General features: G+C 36.9%; 1 protein-coding gene across 1 annotated transcript; it reads right to left on the bottom strand.

Annotated features, from left to right (window-relative positions):
• Positions 1 to 468: 468 nt before the first annotated feature.
• On the bottom strand, positions 469 to 16,755 carry SLU7 (SLU7 homolog, splicing factor). Its single transcript, XM_027545773.1, has 16 exons — positions 16,649 to 16,755; positions 13,846 to 14,029; positions 12,908 to 13,061; positions 12,505 to 12,585; positions 12,045 to 12,209; positions 10,184 to 10,252; positions 6,724 to 6,771; positions 6,400 to 6,531; positions 6,020 to 6,117; positions 5,799 to 5,866; positions 5,524 to 5,663; positions 4,622 to 4,783; positions 3,182 to 3,286; positions 2,958 to 3,029; positions 2,727 to 2,843; positions 469 to 2,072 (listed from the first exon to the last, which is right to left on the bottom strand). The coding sequence occupies exons 2-16, from the start codon at positions 14,013 to 14,015 to the stop codon at positions 1,893 to 1,895; spliced, it is 1,761 nt and encodes a 586-aa protein (XP_027401574.1). The 5' UTR covers positions 14,016 to 14,029; positions 16,649 to 16,755; the 3' UTR covers positions 469 to 1,892.
• Between the last annotated feature and the right edge of the window lie 1,896 nt (positions 16,756 to 18,651).

Raw genomic sequence — 18,651 nt, 5'->3', positions numbered from 1 at the left:
CGTCCTGACCCCAGCCTTTTACTGTTAGGACCTGGGCAAGCTACCTGGACTCAATGAGTCCTTATGCTTATTGTGAAATAGGATATCATCCTATTACTCACCCCATGAAAGTCTTCTGAGGGATAACATGTGCAAACTATAGCACATAGTTCCAGCACTCAAGTCATCTATAACTGAGATAATAAAACCAAAGCTTGTATCTTGAGTAATGTTATAGATGTTGCCTTTTATCCAAAATGAAACAGAAATAAGCCATGATTTCAGATATTATAGAATTCTTCCTAAAATCAGCTTAAATTAGGTTTCACAAAACAGAAGCCCCAAAATGTTAGGTGACACATTTTTTTGAGTTAAAGTGTCCTGAAATTTTCTAATTCAAATGTGCAGAAGCTAACTCAGCCTTCCTGCCAGTTCTATAAACTACTTTTCTGCCAAATATTTGAAATAATGCTACAAATCACTCAGTTAAATATTTCCAATTATATATCTTTATTAACAAAAGATAAATAAAATACAAAATAGACACTAATATCAGATTTTATGTTGAACCAGCCTATGTTAAGGTAGGAATATGAAAACAAAAATTTTTGACATTCTTAAAGTAGGTAAGAATTAGATCTGTTTGCATCACTGTTTCATACTGGTCTGAATCTAGATACAATGTATATCCACAGTACTTGACAATCTGATTCAGTTACTTTCCCATCAGCAGTATTTCTGAGATGTTAACTTAATGCAATATTCTAGTGGGTTTTGGTAGTTCAGAAAAGCCAGTGAACTGTTAAAAGTCAATGTACTTGTGTCAGGGGTTTTAAACAGGCTGTTTTCACCCATCCCACTCTGTCAGTACTGTCTTCCCAATGTTATTAGAAGAAGCTTAAAGATCATATCATTCTCAGATACGAATAGCCCTACAGGCTGGCTATGCTTGTAATATTCTGAAGAAACGTTCAACTTCAGGTTTCACTTTTTGCAAATTTTACCGAGAGACACCTGCTGGCTATAAAGATTAGGTACAACAGATACTGTACAATCTATTAAAAATCTAACATTCATGACTGTTATATAAAGGCAATCACAATTAAAATAGCAATTAGTATCACAAACCATATTCTCTGTGACAAAGGAGAGGATTTCAGTGTCTGAATACTCCTGTCCAGACTGGTAAAAGACCTAGGACTTACCAGTCAACACTGACTCAGGGTGAAAAACTTTTTTCCCCATTCAAAGGCTAACACATTTAGTTCTGAGTATAAGATACAAGGGAATGTTTTAAAAGTCAAAATTTCATAACCAAGTGGGAAACAGAATTGTTACTACATAGACTGACATCAGGGATAAAGTTATTCACACGTTCCACAGATTTCCTTCCAGTAACCCAAAGCTCAAGATAGATTATCAGTTTCAGATCAGAAAAACCCGAGAAGGTAAAAAGAAATGATTATTAAATAACTACAGTTATAGTTACTATTAATTAAAAAAAAAAACGAAGCCCTTGTTTCAAGAAAGAGTAATTAATTGCCTTCACAATGAGTCCTAACACTAAAGGGCCATAAAAATTGAGGAAATAAAGTTTGAAACTTAATAAATAAATGTTGAGAAGATATTCATGATAGGTGGAGAACTAAGATCTTTTCCCACATCACTAATATAAAATTGGAAATAAAATCTTAATCTGCACTTAATGTACCACTTTTTTCTTCTTTGTTCTCCACTGCGTAAAGGAATGAATTTACTATGAGACTTCTGGATACTTTATTAAAGTCAGGTAGATTCCTTGCTTCCTGACTTTAACGAGAACAGATACGGATTTTTCCATCGATAATCAACAGCAAGAATCTAAAAGAATGTATCAGCAGAGTCTGTCTTGGGTCACCGTCAGTGACGAGTTACTACTGTCCGAGGAAGGAGGCCATGGGGTCATCTGGCCTCTGACGTTTCATTCTGTAGGCCTCCATTTCCTCTTCAGTGGGTTCCCGAGTTTCATATATGCTGTTGTAAGGTCGCTTCCTCTCATCTATCTGCATGATCTCCTTGACATGAAGAAGACGGGCCTCCTCTGCATTCAGTGCCTATAGTGAGAAGAAATACATGAGTACCATGGCTCTGAGTCAGATCCCTTTGGTTCAGAAGTGGCAGAGTACCAAAAGACCCCACTGACTATGAATTGTTACATCAAAAACCTAGATTGCCTCTGCTTGGGAGTCAGCTCTATCGCTGTCAAGCTACAACTAATCATTATCTGGCTCAAAAATTTTCATAGAGCACAAAACATCCTATGATATTTTCAATGTTGAAGAAATTTTATTTAACAACAAAAACTGAATGAGATTCATTTTACTGACAGAAGCCAGCAACTGACACTTTGGTTGGAGAATACAATTCTGACTTTCCCCAAGACTTGCTGAAGCTTACAATTATAGTGTTAGATGGCAATTCTCTCTGGGGAACATGTCAATAACTCTAGTAACAGCTATACCAACCATTTTTCTTCTGTGCATTAGTGATATTCAATAAAAGTTCAAAAGGCAGGCAATACGGAGACACACAAAACCTCCATTTGTATTCTAGACCTGACAGGTGACCCAAGCAAATCACCCAGTCTTCGAGTTTGTTTGCTCATTTTAAAAATGAGCTTGGGAATAAGACAAGATAATTTTCTAAGATTCCTACAAATAAAGAAGACTGTGGTCACTTTTACTATTTATTTAGGCTTCACAAAGTACCTTTTTCAATTTTTCGTGTTTCTTTTCTTCATCATCACTCTCTGAACTGCTCTTTCGATGCTTCCTTTTCTTCTTCTTCTTCTTCTTTTTCTCCTCTTTCAGTTTTTCCTGATGGATCTGAAATGGAGCATTTACACACAGTGTTATTAACGCAAAACCAAAGTTCTAGTGCAAGTTTTAAAGTCTTCCCTTTAAGACTTAAAAATTCAGGACAACTGATCATGGACATACCTCCATGAGGGTTTGAGGTTTTTTCACAGATTCTTCTCCAGTTGCATCATTTATAATACATTCCTCTGAATTCTGTGGAAAAATATGTGTAATCTAACTTGAGTATCATAGCTACCAATCATCTAGGAAAAAGTTAAAATTTGAAACATAAAAATCTATGTTTCATACAGATTTTTGACCTAAGAGCTTTGGCTGTTTTTACGAACTAGAGGACAATTACTTACAGCAATCTCCTTCCCAGCTTCTCCAGTACAATAGGAATACTTGAAAAAAGAGTGACAGCATTTGTATCCCCATCGGCCTTCTTTCCAGTAAGATCCCCAGATATGCTGCAGAGAGAGAGAGAGAGAGGTTACTTAAAAAGGAGCCTGAAACTAAGGTTTCTCATATACTGTTTTTCTTTGTAAAAAAATCCTATCTTTAATTAATCGTATTATTTTCAAAAAACTGAAGTATAGCTGATTTACCGTGTCATGTTAGTTTCAGATGTACAGCACAGAATATATACATATATATATATATTTTCTCTTTCAGATTCTTTTCTCTCATAGGTTATTAAAAAATATTGAGTATAGTGCCCTGTGCTATATAGTAGGTCTTTGTTGGGTTAGTCTCACATGCTGGTGATAAACAGTGATAATTACAGGGACTCCAGGGTTAGCTAATGGGGAAAGTGTGTGGTTACAATGGTCTTACATTCTATTCTCACTCTCCCCGACCCAAATTAAAAAAACTAGGCTACTTGACTTCTCTTGAAAAATTCAGAAGGATTGGGAAATTCTAGGCATATTCACACTTGTCAGTAACTGCCTGTTGCTGACCAGTGGATGCTTCTTTTAGACAGGGCTTGTGTTCTCTAGTTTGTAAAATCTGTCTGGCTCATTTCACTCATACATGATTACTGGCCTGGCTCTTACTAGGTAGCTAGGTTTTTGACTCTTACTTAGAGAGACAAGTGTATTTTGGGTACTATAAAAGTACAGCAAATTAAATAAGCTTTATCATGTGATACAATATGCAATATGATATATACTTTGTCATTTGTGAAGTGTCCCTGTCAAAATATTTAACTTATATCAAGCCTTTGTATCTGAATTCCTATTTATAGGAAATACAGGGAATAAAGCAACAGTATTACAATAAAAATTAATTAAAACACAGATGAATGATAAAGAAGATGTGGTATACAACAGAATACTACTCAGCCATAAAAAAGAATAAAATTTTACCATTTGCAGCAACATGGACGGACTTGAAGGGGCATTATGCTTAGCGAAATAAGTCAAAGACAAATACTATATGATATCACTTACATGTGGAATCTAAACAAATACAACAAACTAGTGAATACAGAAAAAAAGCAGCAGACTCACAGATCAAACAAGTGGTTAAAATGGAGAGGAGGGGCAAGGCAGCACAGGGACTGGAGAGTGGAAGGTACACACTACTGGGTATAAGACAGGCCACAAGGGCGTACTGTACAATGCAGGCAATACAGCCAATACTTTGTAAAAACTGTAAATGGAATATAACCTTTAAAAGTTGTTAAAAATAAGAAAGTTAAAATACAAGAAACCAAAACACAACAATGACTTACTACTGGAAAATATAATCCAGAACAAAATGCTAACAAGGACACAATATAATTCTAGTTCAACACATACTGTATGATTGTTGATCTTCACATCTTCCTCGTACTTGGAGCAGGCGACAGCCCGCTCCTGTCCTTTGATGACTGTCCCATGTCTTGAGTACTCCACATAGTCTTCAGTCTGAGCCAAAAGCAATTCGGCTGGAGGAGCATCCAAGTGTTCTTGACCGCCGTACTAAAAGGACATTGATCATTATTAAATATATTTTACAAAGATTTGCATTCAAATCTCTACTGAGGGGTTTATTTCCAATCACAAAGATTAGAGGACTATTATTCATGGGCTTTGTTATATAAAACACAGTGGAAAAAAAGCCACCAAACTTTCATAGGCAAATAAAAGATGTCTCAATTGCTATTCATCTGTTGAGTGTGGTGAATTATAAAAGGCTCATATGAAATTCCCCTTATCCTGTATGCATGCCCATTTGCCACATGATTTTGGTGCTTCATCCCTTGGATCTGGGCCTGGCCATGTTACTTGTTCTGGCCCCTGGAATACTAGCAAATATGATGTAAGCAAAGACCTGAAAAACACTTGTGTACCAGGGCACACTTTGTCGCTAATCTCTGGTATCCTGAGAATGTCACGTAAAGAATCTGGGCTAGCCTATCAGAGGATGAGAACCCATGTGGGGTAGAGGTGAGGCCTCCTTGGGACAGAGGAGGCCTGCTACCTGCTAGAAACCAAAGGGAGGCCAGTCTAGATCATCTGGTTTCAGATAGGCGGGCTCAGAACAGGAGACGCAGCTGATGTACAAAACGGTGAGAAATAAGAAATGCCTATTCAAACTATTAGGTTTTGAGGTGGCTTGTTTTGCTGTAAAAGCTCAATGATATAGTTATACTGATACTGTATACCAACTGCACCTAATCCCGATGGATTAACATGGACTGTGTATCGATCATAATCACCTTTTCCAGAATGCTTTCTTTCTGCTGTTCTTTGAAGTCTTCTTTCTTGACTTTGAAGGATTTGTACAATAACTCTAGTTTTGTAGGATCTGCTTGTAGATGCACTTCAGACCCTTTGTCATAGGCTTCCCAAGCAAACACTAGGGTAATTAAAACCATCGTAATGAGTTGTCAGCTACACTGTTTGCGGGCTTCTTGAAAACAAGCTTTAAAAAAATGCCCCCAAATTTCTTATGAGCTGACATAAAATACCTTGACATAGAAGAAACACTTACATTGTGTCTGGGCCATTGATATGGTATCACCTGTGTATCTAACGAAGTTATCCCCCGCGTAGCTGACTCTGTTTAAAATAAATTAAAAAAAAAACTGTTTCAGAGATTAAGGAAATTTTTTTCTGACCCAATCATAGATACTCATTTTAATTCAGATTGCATTTTATTAATAAAAACTCCCTCCCCTACCCTGAAATCTTTACAGTGAACTTGTTACTTACTCATCTGGATTCTTTCCAGCATTCGCATAGGGATTCTCTCTCATCGCTCTAGTTTTGGGATCATAGTAAGCAGAGTTTGGATCTAAATTCCGCAAATACTAGAAAGAAAAACATATTTTAAGACTGTGTTAATGTTTACTTTCATCAAAGATTTTAGAAGACCAGTAGGAGGAGACAATTAAGTGAGTGAGTGAGTGTGTGTGTGTGTGCGTATGCACATGTCTGGGAGTACAGCTGAAGAGAAAGAAATCCAGAATGATCTACTTTGGAATGACTGAGTATATTACCCATATACTATCCAGATACCATATGAGTAGACAAAATTTAGGTTGGGAAGACAAATGTTTTCTGAATATGTATGTTAAATTGGCAAGGCTTACTTTTGCAATATCTTCTCGAATCCTGAGATTCCGGACAGTAATTCTTCTCTTAGAGTCAAAATTCTGTCCAGGCATGTCAATATCATCTGCATATTTATCTTCATCCTCATCTTCACTGTTATGATCTTTTTCCTGAAAGAGGAAGAGAGAAGGGGAAAAAAATTCAAGAAAAAAAGAGCAGCATCTAGCTCTTATTTTCCCTTTAACCCAACCCTTACTCCTTGTGTTCTTTAAGCTTATTATTATTATCATGAGTTATTACTAACATTAGCCATCAGAAATTTAAACCTTAATGTGTACCCTGATAGGACCTGTATGTCTTACCGTCTGAGAATTCGGTTCCTCTTCTCCCCACTGATGTTTCGGAGAATTCTATGCCACAAAAGAAGAAAATGAATTTGTGATTTTATTATACTGAATCAAATGAATATTTAACACTTTAAAAAACATAGTTAAAATAATAAATTTAACTGAACAAAATCTCATATTTCTCACCTGTAGTGAGCACAGAAGTTTTAAATACAAGTATGTCATTGTGAATAATTTTATCAGACTGTCTACAAATCCAAAATTTTCATTGATAGGATTATAATCACAAAAATGTAATAGAAAGATTAAGTTGATCAATATACCTAATAAATATTCATTTCATACATTTTTATCATCAGACATAACATTTTCATTAAATTTCACTGTTTTTCTATTAAGGCCAAAAGCAAAGTTACCAGGATCATGTAATAAGTATCTTTAGAGGCAAAACAGCCTTTGTAAAATTTCAGCAATGAAGAAATCTACTCAGGTGACAACATACTGTGATTTGAGGAGGTGTGAACTCCATGCCTCAAAGACACCCTTTCTTAATTAGTAGTTGGTCAGGATATTCTCTAACTCCACAAAATGCCTGGAACAAAGTGCTCAGTATTTCATTATGTCCCTTTAAAAGGCTTCACATCTTATAGCTCAGTAGGCGGATGTGGAAATATGTATGTATAAAAAAATATATATATACAGTATATTGGTGGAAGCAAAAATTTTAGTACAGCCTTTTAAAATGCTTGCTAAGTGATAAGTCATCAGATTTTATATATGCATATTCAGTGCATCAACAATTGCACTTTTAGTAATTTATTGTAAGGAAATTAGTATGTCTATTATATAAAGATGTATGTATTATGTAAGACTCTAATGTTATATACTACTGTACAGATAACTGAAAAAAACAAATCAACAAGAGATGAATGGTTATATAAATTATTGCACTCAATACACACTGAACAACCATTAACGTGATTTGTCCAAGGTGCAGAAAAATATTAATATGTATACTTTGGGCTCCCTAACTTCCTGGTGGCTCAGATGGTAAAGAGTCTGCCTACAATGCAGGAGACCTAAGTTGGATCCCTGGGTTGGGAAGATCCTCTGGAGAGGGAAATGGCAACCCACTCCAGTACTCTTGCCTGGAAAATCCCATGGACAGAGGAGCATGGTAGGCTACATCCATGGTGTCGCAGAGTCGGGACACAACTGAGTGATTTAACTTTCACTTTCTTTCTTGGGCTCCCTAGTGAGTGAGATGGTAAAGAATCTGCTTGTAATGCAGGAGACCCAGGTTCCATCACTGGGTTGGGCAGATCCCCTAGAGAAAGGAATGGCTACCCACTCCAGTGTTCCTGTTTGGAGAATTCCATGGACAGAGGAGCCTGATGGGTTTCAGTCCATGGGGTCGCAAAGAGTCAGCCACAACTGAGTGACTAACATTTTCACTTTTCTTTTTTCTTTTCATACTTTGCTACCTTTTTTTGTTTGGAAAGAAGAGGGAAAGATGGGAATTAGATTATATATTTGTATTTGTATTTACACAAGAAACTCTGAAAGGAGCTGTAAGAAAAATAAAAAAGATTATGGGGGGTGAGGCTTAGAGACAGGATGGACTGAGGCAGGAGCGGGAGACTTTTCACTGCATATCTGTCTTATTTTGATTATTGAACCATGTGAGTTTATATAAAAAAAAATGTTAAAGGTCTGCATTTAATGATACAGAAAACAAGTCCTCATTGTACTGTATATTATTTAATTGAAAAAGTAGATGATAAACGAGAATGTAAAGATGAATCCATTTAAAAAACATGTTGCATTACAATCATACAATACATGGATATATGTGAGGGAGTGGACTGGGACACTAAAAGGCCTATTTTAAAATGTTAATGGTTAACATAAGGAATATTTGTCTTCTTTATAATTTTCTATATATTTTTTCTGAGTATGTGTTACTTTCAAAATTGGAAATTTTTTTAAAGCGTTTTTTTGAGTTCTTGCAAGTTGCCAGTTCAACAAAGGATATTTATATTGCTAAATCTCTACAGTAGACACAGTCCTACTATATGTAGTTAATCTTCACATCCAAATGGGCAAAACTCAGCAGTCCCTTACAAACATTTAAGTTTGACTAGGAAAATAAATTATAATATGTTTACAAGACACAACAGAGAACATATTAGAAAAACAATAAAAAAGCCCTCTTCTTTCTTCCAGAGTTGGTAATGATTCACAATCACAACACTAGCTACCAATTACCAAGTGTTTACTGTGTGACATGTATGCTAAGCCTCCTGTGTGTGTGTGTGTTGGGGTGGGTAGGCGTTGTTATCTCTACTTTAGAGATGATAAACTGAGGCTCAGAGAAGCAAATTAATTTTTCCAGGACCATCTTGCTAGCTAGGGGCACAGCTAGATTTTAACATCATCTCTCTGTTAACTTGCGCTTTGAACCTGCCTCTGTGACTACTCACTTGGTGATTAACTTACCTAGTTCTGTTTGCTTTGTAATTATACTTGCTAAGGGTCCCTTTCTAGAGAAGGAAATGGCAACCCACTCCAGTACTCTTGCCTGGAAAATGCCATGGACGGAGAAGCCTGGTAGGCTACAGCCCATGGGGTTGCAAAGAGTCGGACACGACCGAGCGACTTCACTTATTAAAGGTCCCTTTTAGAAATTTAAACTTGGTAACTTGAAAATGTTTTTTACTGACACCATAAATTTGTTAAAAAGAAACTCTCACAACTCTAATAAGCATAACTTAACTATTAAATTGACTGACTGGGGGAAAAATAGGAAAAAACCTGTCTGCAATATATCTTTTTTTTTTTAGTTTGCAAATTCTTTTTGCCTTACAAGTTCAAAGTGTAGGAAACGCTAAAATAAATAAAAAGAAAAATCCACTAATTCTATACTAAATGAGAACTAGTGTTTTAATCTCTATATTAAATGAGAACTAGTGTTCTAGTCGTCTTCCCTGTAAGGTAATATGATATTTTACATGTGTTATTAAAATATGTGTTCTCCAGTGTTGTTACTAAGCTTGATGAAAGCCATTTTAAGAGCTATGCAACATTCTCTCATGCACAGGAAGGATAGCTCACTTCACTAATTCCTTATTAAACTATCTTCAATTTCTTAGTGTTGTAAAAAGTGCTGAAGTGAACATTTTTGTGCAAAATGATTTTTCTGAATACTAAGAAATTTTTAGGATGGATGGATCTACTAATTTAATTCCAGAAAAGGTATATAAATGTTTTATGGCAATATTCTCTCCAAAATGACTGCATCAATTTATAGTCCCTTGAACCTTTAATGTGTCAGTTTCTCTTTCCCCTTGATACCATTTCTCTCTCTCTCTCAACTTTCTTCTAACTGGAGAGATATAAAATGAATTTTTGGGTCAATCTTCATTTTTTGTTTACTATGAGTTTGAAATTTTTTAACAATCATTTTGTTACTTACAGCCTGTTCCACTAATTTTCCTGAGGCTAATTCTTCTTGGAGTTTTTGGGCTTTCAGCGTTCGTTTTGCCTAAGGAAAAAGAAACATTTGAAATTTACTTTCAATATTCAAATGAACATTTAATTTTTTAAATATATTTATTTTAATTTATTTATTTGGCTGTATTGGGTCTTAGTTGTGGCATGCAAAACCCGTAATTGTAGCATGTGGGATCTAGTTCCCTGACAAGGTAATGAACCCCAGCACCCAGCACTGGGAGTATGGAGTTCTGGCCATGGACCACCAGGAAGTCCCATCAAATGAGATTTAGTTTTCATATCAATAAAACGCATAAGTTTACTGTTTTCAGAAAAGGTCACTGGACAAAGCTGTCTTGTAGCTCTAGACCTCTGGTTCCTGAAGAACACGAGTTCAGGGAAATTCCCTGGTAGTCAAATGGTTAGGACTCTGTGCTTTCACTGCTAAGGACCCAGGTTTGATCCCTGGTTGGGGAACTAAGATTCCACAAGCTACAGAGGGCAGCCAAAAAACAAACAAAAAATGCCCCAAACTATTCAATGCTGTAGTGGCCTAAAAAAGGAGGTGTGTACGTATATATGCAACTGTTTCACTTTGTTGTGTAGCAGAAACTAATAAGCAATGGTATCATAATAAAAATTAATTAAAAAACCAGATGAGTGAATAAAGATGATGTGGTATACAATGGACTAGTACTTAGCTATAAAAAAGAATGAAATTTTGTCATTTGCAGCAACATGGATGGACTTGGAGGGCATTATACTAAGTGAAATTGGTCAGAGAAAGACAAGTACTATACGGAATCTAAAAAATACAACAAACTACTGAATAAAACAAGAAAGAAACAGATTCATAGATAACAGAGAACAAACCAGTGGTTACCAATTGGTAGAAGAAAAGGGGAGGGGCAATAGGCAGGTAGGAGATTAATAAAAGGGGGTTTATTATGGGATTATATGAAATCATGTGTGTCAAACTTTTGAAAATTCTAAAGCACTGTAGAATTTAAAGAATCTTTCATTTAATAAAAAATAAATTAAAAAAAAAACCCAAAATGAAAATGAGTCAGATCCAATTGGCCATATTTAAGCAAGAGTTATAAAGTCCTGTTTGAGTCAGGCATTAATATAAACCAAGCTAGACAGCACTAGGGATAAACTGCAGGGAGCAAGCCTTGCTGACAAGGTGCCACTTGACTCCAGATGACTGACTCTTCCCCGGCTGGCCCAGGATTACCACATATTTCATTGTTTGAGAAAAGATAAAATTCAGATTTTATTAAAATGTGAAATCCCATGGTCTTAAATGTTAACTCTATTTAAAAAAAAAAGGGGGGGGGGAACACAAAACCAAAAAACAGAAGTGACTACGGTATTTTAAAAAATGGGAGTGAGTAGGTGAAATCATAACAGAAAAAACTGAGATTACATTAAAATAAAATTCAGTTTCCTGAAAGGAGTTATCCCATTCTTCTTTCTCCACCCTCAAATGCTATGTGAGACAACTATAAAACAGGCCCATAGGCAAGATACAGTCTGGGAGCCAAGAGTTTATAACCTCAGGAAGCCAAAAGTTTTGAACATGAATCTATTTTCATGCTTCCAGTATTTCCTGCAAACTAAATCAGGGAGTAATGGACACTATGAGAATAAAGTAAAAAGAAACTGCTGCCAAACAGGGTTAGTATATACTGTTTATTTCACTATTCAATTAGGCTTACTACTACAATAAAAATGCAATCATTTTTATACTGCATAAAGACAAAACACAGAGTTGCTAAACTACAGATATACCAAAATATACATTCTTTAAGGAGAGCAGGAAAGCAGTGAACTGTGCTTACCAGGTCAACTTTGGCATACTCTTCTACAATTTTCATGTGTTCTTCTGGATTGTAGCCATTCCACCGATCCCTCTTCCCATCGTAGTCAAACATCAGCTGAGGCTGGACATGTTCATCTGGAGCTATATTAGTCCCTGTAAATTTTGCTCCAACTCGCCTAGGTCTCTGGAAAACAGAGTAAGATTAAAATTTTCCCCTAAGTATCTGAAGCCATGAGGAAAATTTCATATAACCTTTACAGAGCAGTGTGAACATACCATGGGACTTTATGGTTTATTCAATTATCAGTTAGTCCTGCAAAAAATTTTGACGGTGCTGAACTAATTTCATTCAAATTAATGTTTTCATTTAACTTGTACCTAAATATAGGTAATTTAAAAAACAGAATTAAGTTCTCTGACACAAATAAAGAAAGAGACCCTCTGACAGCAGTTTCCAAAATTCTCAAATGTGAGCTTACCTCGAAACAGTCTTTCTTTTTGTGTGTCATGGCTCCACAGTTTTCACATGCTCCTTTTCGGTATTTAGTAGTTATGGAATTCTGTAAGTGGATATAAAGAAAACCAATGAAAATTTTTATTTATCTAAATAAGTTAAAAATAACTTTGGCTCTCATTACTGTACTGCCTAATGAAATGACTTATTTGTTAAGAGGAAAACCAGTTATAAATGAGAAAGCTTAAAGATTTTAGCAATATCAAATTTATAAAATATAGAAAATAAAGTAGTATGTATTATGAATTTTAATACCAGATAAAAGGTCATGTAATCTGTTTATACTTTATATATTACATTAGAGGTTCTTATATTAAGTTCTTAAAAATTTCCATTTCTACACACATATATACATGTTGCGTACCTACCTCTTTTACACCCCTCTTATACCATTCTCCCGATGAGCTGTACTGCTTTTGTTTCTCTGGCTGTGGTCTCTGGTGCTTTAAAGTAGGCCTTTTTGATGGATCAATATACCATGGCACTGAAGAAATATACTGAGGAATATGAGGATTGATGTCTCTGTAAAAAAAAAACAAAACATTTTTAAAAAAAAAGTTGTAGAATGTAAGGATAGAGATATTGCAGTGGGAGGGGGAGAGAGAATATACTTGTTATCACTATTAATAAAAAGAGTTAAAAATAAAATATATTAGACTGAAAACATTTTAGAGAAACTAAAAATAGTCATGTAACTAAAGATGCAGAAGAGATGAAGGAACATAGGGATATATGTTAGTGAGATTAATCTTTTATCAGAACAAGAAGTTAATAATGTCGAGTTGATTATAATAGTAGTAGTATAGGTATGTTATTTAGATTCAGAGGTATCAACCAGAAACACTCAAAATAGATTGACAGTTCAGTCCTCGCTTGGTCTCTGAGAGGGACTGGTTCCAGGACCTGCCTCAGATACCAAAACCTGTGGAAGCTCAAGTTGCACAGCTGGGCCTCTGTACCTATGGGTTTGGAATCTGAAGATTCAACCAGTGGCAGATCGTGTGGCACTGCATGTACTTACTGAGAAAACAACAAATCTGTGTTGTTCAAGGTCAGCTGTAGTCACTTGTATACAGTAGGACAGGGAGTGGGAAGAACTAAAAAGGGCCATAGTTATCATTATAAGTCCTTCATTATTATTTATTAAACTTTATACATATGAGTTTGATACAATAAATGAAAACAAAAATGATGGAAATGGTAAAGATGGTTTACTGTCAAAGCAAAGGATGAGAAATAGGTAAACTAAGTAGACATGAATTTGAATTCTGAATGAATAGATCTTGCAAAAAATTTAAGTACTTACTTTCCTTCTTCATCAACTTCTGCAGGGGCATTACCCAATTTTCGCTGTTCTTCTAGCTCCTTCTTCTTTCTCCAGTCCTCTCTAGTCATCTTCTTTGGTTCCTCCAAACTCATTTCTTTGGACCCCGACAAGGGGGCTGCATTAGCTGCATCCACAGCTGCAGCTGACATGGTTATCTGGCCTCCTGCATGAAAAGGAAGAAGTATCTATTAGAATAAACTAGGCCTTCCTGAATTCACCAGAGAAACTATCAAAAGTACACCCTAATAACACATACTGTGGGTTATATAGAATGTTTCATATGTTCTTTTTCTTTCATAGCATCTGTAAGGGAAAGGTCTCCTTCTCCTCCACTGATGTATTTCTATACTGTTGCAGTTGTGCTTTCAACTCTAATTGGTTAAGTGGAGAGAGACATGCACATGCATTTAAAATTTCATGAGATTCATCCTTTCATGTATATATTCCTTATTTCCTCTCTACATATGTGTCTCAAACTTTTCTACCACACTAAACAGACTGGTTCCAAATAGGAAAAGGAGTACGTCAAGGCTGTATATTGTCACCCTGCTTATTCAACTTCTATGCAGAGTACATCATGAGAAACGCTGGACTGGAAGAAACACAAGCTGGAATCAAGATTGCCGGGAGAAATATCAATAACCTCAGATATGCAGATGACACCACCCTTACGGCAGAAAGTGAAGAGGAACTAAAAAGCCTCTTGATCACAGTGAAAGAGGAGAGTGAAAAAGTTGGCTTAAAGCTCAACATTCAGAAAACGAAGATCATGGCATCTGGCCCCATCACTTCATGGGAAATAGATGGGGAAACAGTGGAAACAGTGTCAGACTTTATTTTTCTGGGCTTCAAAATCACTACAGATGGTGACTGCAGCCATGAAATTAAAAGACGCTTACTCCTTGGAAGGAAAGTTATGACCAACCTAGATAGCATATTCAAAAGCAGAGACATTACTTTGCCAACAAAGGTTCGTCTAGTCAAGGCTATGGTTTTTCCTGTGGTCATGTATGGATGTGAGAGTTGGACTGTGAAGAAAGCTGAGCGCCGAAGAATTGATGCTTTTGAACTGTGGTGTTGGAGAAGACTCTTGAGAGTCCCTTGGACTGCAAGGAGATCCAACCAGTTCATTCTGAAGGAGATCAGCCCTGGGATTTCTTTGGAAGGAATGATGCTAAAGCTGAAACTCCAGTACTTTGGCCACCTCATGCAAAGAGTTAACTCATTGGAAAAGACTCTGATGCTGGGAGGGATTGGGGGCAAGAGGAGAAGGGGACGACAGAGGATGAGATGGCTGGATGGCATCACTGACTCGATGGACGTGAGTCTGAGTGAACTCCGGGAGTTGGTGATGGACAGGGAGGCCTGGCGTGCTGCGATTCATGGGGTCGCAAAGAGTTGGACACGACTGAGCGACTGATCTGATCTGAATCCTTATTGAGTACACAGGGTCCTATCTCTGTTCCTCTTAAAAACTGGACGATTTAAGATCACCTACATTCATTATCTCTATTTCCACATTATCTGCTGCCCTTCTCAATCATTCCCCTCGCTGCTCCAAAGATACCTCTACGTTAGCAATGTGCTAAGTCCTCTGGACATTTTTCAGTTCGGTTCCTCCCCCTTTTGATATATTCTTATACTTTGGCTGATGTGACACCGTATTTCCCTGGGCTTTTTTGTACCCCTTTCACTGCTCCTCCTGTATCCTTCATAAGTTCTTCCATTTCTGCCCAGTTACTGAATTTTGGATTCCACAAGGCTCAATTCTTCATCACTCTATAAACTCCACCAGAAGACAAGTTCATCTATTTCCAAGGTTTCAATAGCCACGATATACAACTGTTGGCTCTCCAATTTATTTCTCTACTTCAGATCTTTTTTCTGAGCTTCAGATAAATATAGTCCAATTGCTTACTTCAAAGTACCTCCACTTAGATGTCTCAAAGAAAACTGAACTCAATTAGTCTTAATACAAATTCATAATCTTCTCTATGAAATCTGATCTTCTTCCACTGTTCCCTCTCCTGATGAAAGATACCACTATCCATTCCTTTTCAGAAGTGTTCCAGCTAATTCCCATACCTATTTCATCACGAAGTACTGTTATTTTCACTTTCTGAATATCACTCGAATTCATCTACTTCTATCAATAACCTGAGTGTATTACTTTTCCCTACTAGTCTCTTCTGATTCCTGCCAATCAGTTCTCCACACTGCAGTGTTATTTTTTCAAACACAGATTTGGTCATATCATGTCCCACTACCCAAACTGAAAACCCTTAAATGAAATGCTGTCCAAGAGAAATGTACCACCAGCCCTATATGTCATTTTAAATATTCCGTAAACATATTAAAAAAGCAAAAAGAAACAGATAAAATTACTTTTTTGCAATATTTTTCCTAATTACCAACACATTTTCATTTCAACATAGGAAAAAATAAACCAGTTCTTTAAAATCCGATACGGATTTTACATGTATTCAGACTGGCCAACATTTCAAGTGCTTAAGAATTACAAGCACAGTTCAGCTCCAATAGCACCTTAAAATTCTTAGTTTAATAACCACTGAAGACACAATCCTGGTCTGACTGGACACAAGTACCACTTCTGAGGCCTAGGACAGCTGCTTCCTTGGTTCTCGGTCCCCGTTCCCTTCTCAACCTTGCGTTCATCAATCCCGTGAGGATATTCCCAAGAATTAGGAGCCTCTGGCCCTCTTCCTCGAGTTTTCCACCTTCACCCTCCTCCTCGTTCCAAGTTCTTACAAGATTGCCTTACCCGGTCCCAACGCTGCTGACCCTAGTACAGTTCGACAGGAATGAAGACGATCGCCAATGTTTACTTCCTAACTTCCGCCCTCTCCCGGCAGCCACTGCGGCACTTTCCCGGCGACCCACACAGGCGCACTTGGGCCTCGGCGGAGCGGGGGGGGCGGGGCCAAGCAAAACTGGTCTCGCGAGATCTCGAGCTGTTCCTATAGCTCTACGGCAGGTCAGTTGAATGGATTAGGTTTAAGCAGCTGTTTTTCTGCTCCTTAGTTTTCATCTCTTTTAGAGTCGACGAATATTACGACGTAAAGCAAAACAAAACAAATTTCATACGGAGAACAGACAATAGCGTAAGCATCGCTGGAGCGCTACGAAGTGCGTGAAGTTAAAACAGTTAAAATCACTATTAATTAGTAGCCAGGTAGTGTAACACGCTGGGGACAAAGTAAACACAAAATTGTCTTCCTCTCTTCGAATTTACATCATATAGAGTGAGTAACACTGAATTATTTAAGTAATTTACAGTTCTAGAAAGCCTCTATGAAGGGTGTACTAGGTGCTTTGAAGACATAGGGCAATTCAGCAATTGTAACACCTCGCCCCTGGTGTTGATACTGTATTTTACCATTAGGAAAAAAATACTGTAAAACTTTTTTCGTTGTGGAAAGACAATGTCATAGATATCTCCACCTTGGTTTAAAGAATAATATGTAATAAAATACTGGAAAATAATAATTTTGGAGTACAGTTCCCCTGCCCCCCCCCTCCTTAAATCTTATCTGTTCTGGTAATGTTTTATTTTTCAAAACAATGTGTGTTCCTTTCAGATATCAAAATGACATCTTTGCCTCTAAGAGAATCTCATCATACTCTTACTAAGAATTTTTAGTGCATAGAGCATAGCAATGTAAATATTTGATTTTACAGGGCAAAAGATGAAGGAATGGAAATTGTCAGAAAATAGTCTGAAAATGAGTAATCTATGAATCACTCACACTTAATTTTTATCTCCTTAATACAATTCCTGAAATTTGTTTGAAAGTGTTAAGATCTGTTTAGTTAAAACTACCAGGCACAAGTCAGGGAACACATCTCCCAGTGGAATTATGGAATGTGCTGGACAAGAGGGAAGAACTTTTTGTAAGGTTCAGATTCCCCCTGGAGGATTCTGAGGAGCATCTGAGAAAGCAGGGATCAGTTCTGGACGGGATGGCTGTTTGATAAACTGGGAACAATTAGGATCTTGGTGCAGTTGTGAAGTGAGGGTAGTTTAGCAATTTGGATATCACCAGTAACAGTCCAGGGCATAGCAAAGTGAATTTGGGGCATCATTAGTAAGAAAACAAAAGAGTTGGTTGTGGCATTTTACAGTTACCTTGGGAAACAGTGCTTCCTATCGTAGGAGGGGAGACTTGGCCTAGGGAGATAGAAACTTTGCTTCCAAAAATCTCAGGAAATAAAGAATTCCCACTTGGAAGCTGTAGGTGCTGTTAAAGAGAAAAGCCACAGGCCCAAAATGGCTTTACTTGTGCTAAAGCCCTTTATACAAAACTTATATTTGATAACTAACCTAATCACAACTTCAAAATACAATCACCAGAAATGTAATCCAGTCAACCAGTTGGGAATTTCCTGGTCAGAACTGAAGAAGTAATCTGGCACGTGGCACCTTTCCATTATCTCCTCACCCCTACCCTGTCTCTCAGTGGAAGAAGAGGCAATTAGCTGTGAAAACCTTGCTGTTCTTCCTTTCTCCCCTCCAAAGAGGTCCTGGCCTATAAATAATCCTTTCTTTTATTTTACTAATAGCTCCCATACCCCACCCTTTTTCCTCTAAAAACTTCTTAGTTTGTACAACCCCTTGGAGCACCCTTCTTATTTCTAGGTGGGACGCTGTCTGATTCTTGAGTCATTTAATAAAACCAATTAGATCTTCAGATTTACTTGATTGAATTTTTTCTCGGTGTTGTGCAGACTTGGTTTCAATACAGCTAATGATGTAATTCAGAGCTG

The sequence above is a fragment of the Bos indicus x Bos taurus genome, chromosome 7 (genome assembly GCF_003369695.1).
Source record: "Bos indicus x Bos taurus breed Angus x Brahman F1 hybrid chromosome 7, Bos_hybrid_MaternalHap_v2.0, whole genome shotgun sequence".
In the NCBI taxonomy this organism is placed as follows: domain Eukaryota; kingdom Metazoa; phylum Chordata; class Mammalia; order Artiodactyla; family Bovidae; genus Bos; species Bos indicus x Bos taurus.
The sequence above is the reverse complement of the archived record's forward strand: the minus strand, read 5'-3'. Positions and strand labels throughout refer to the sequence as shown.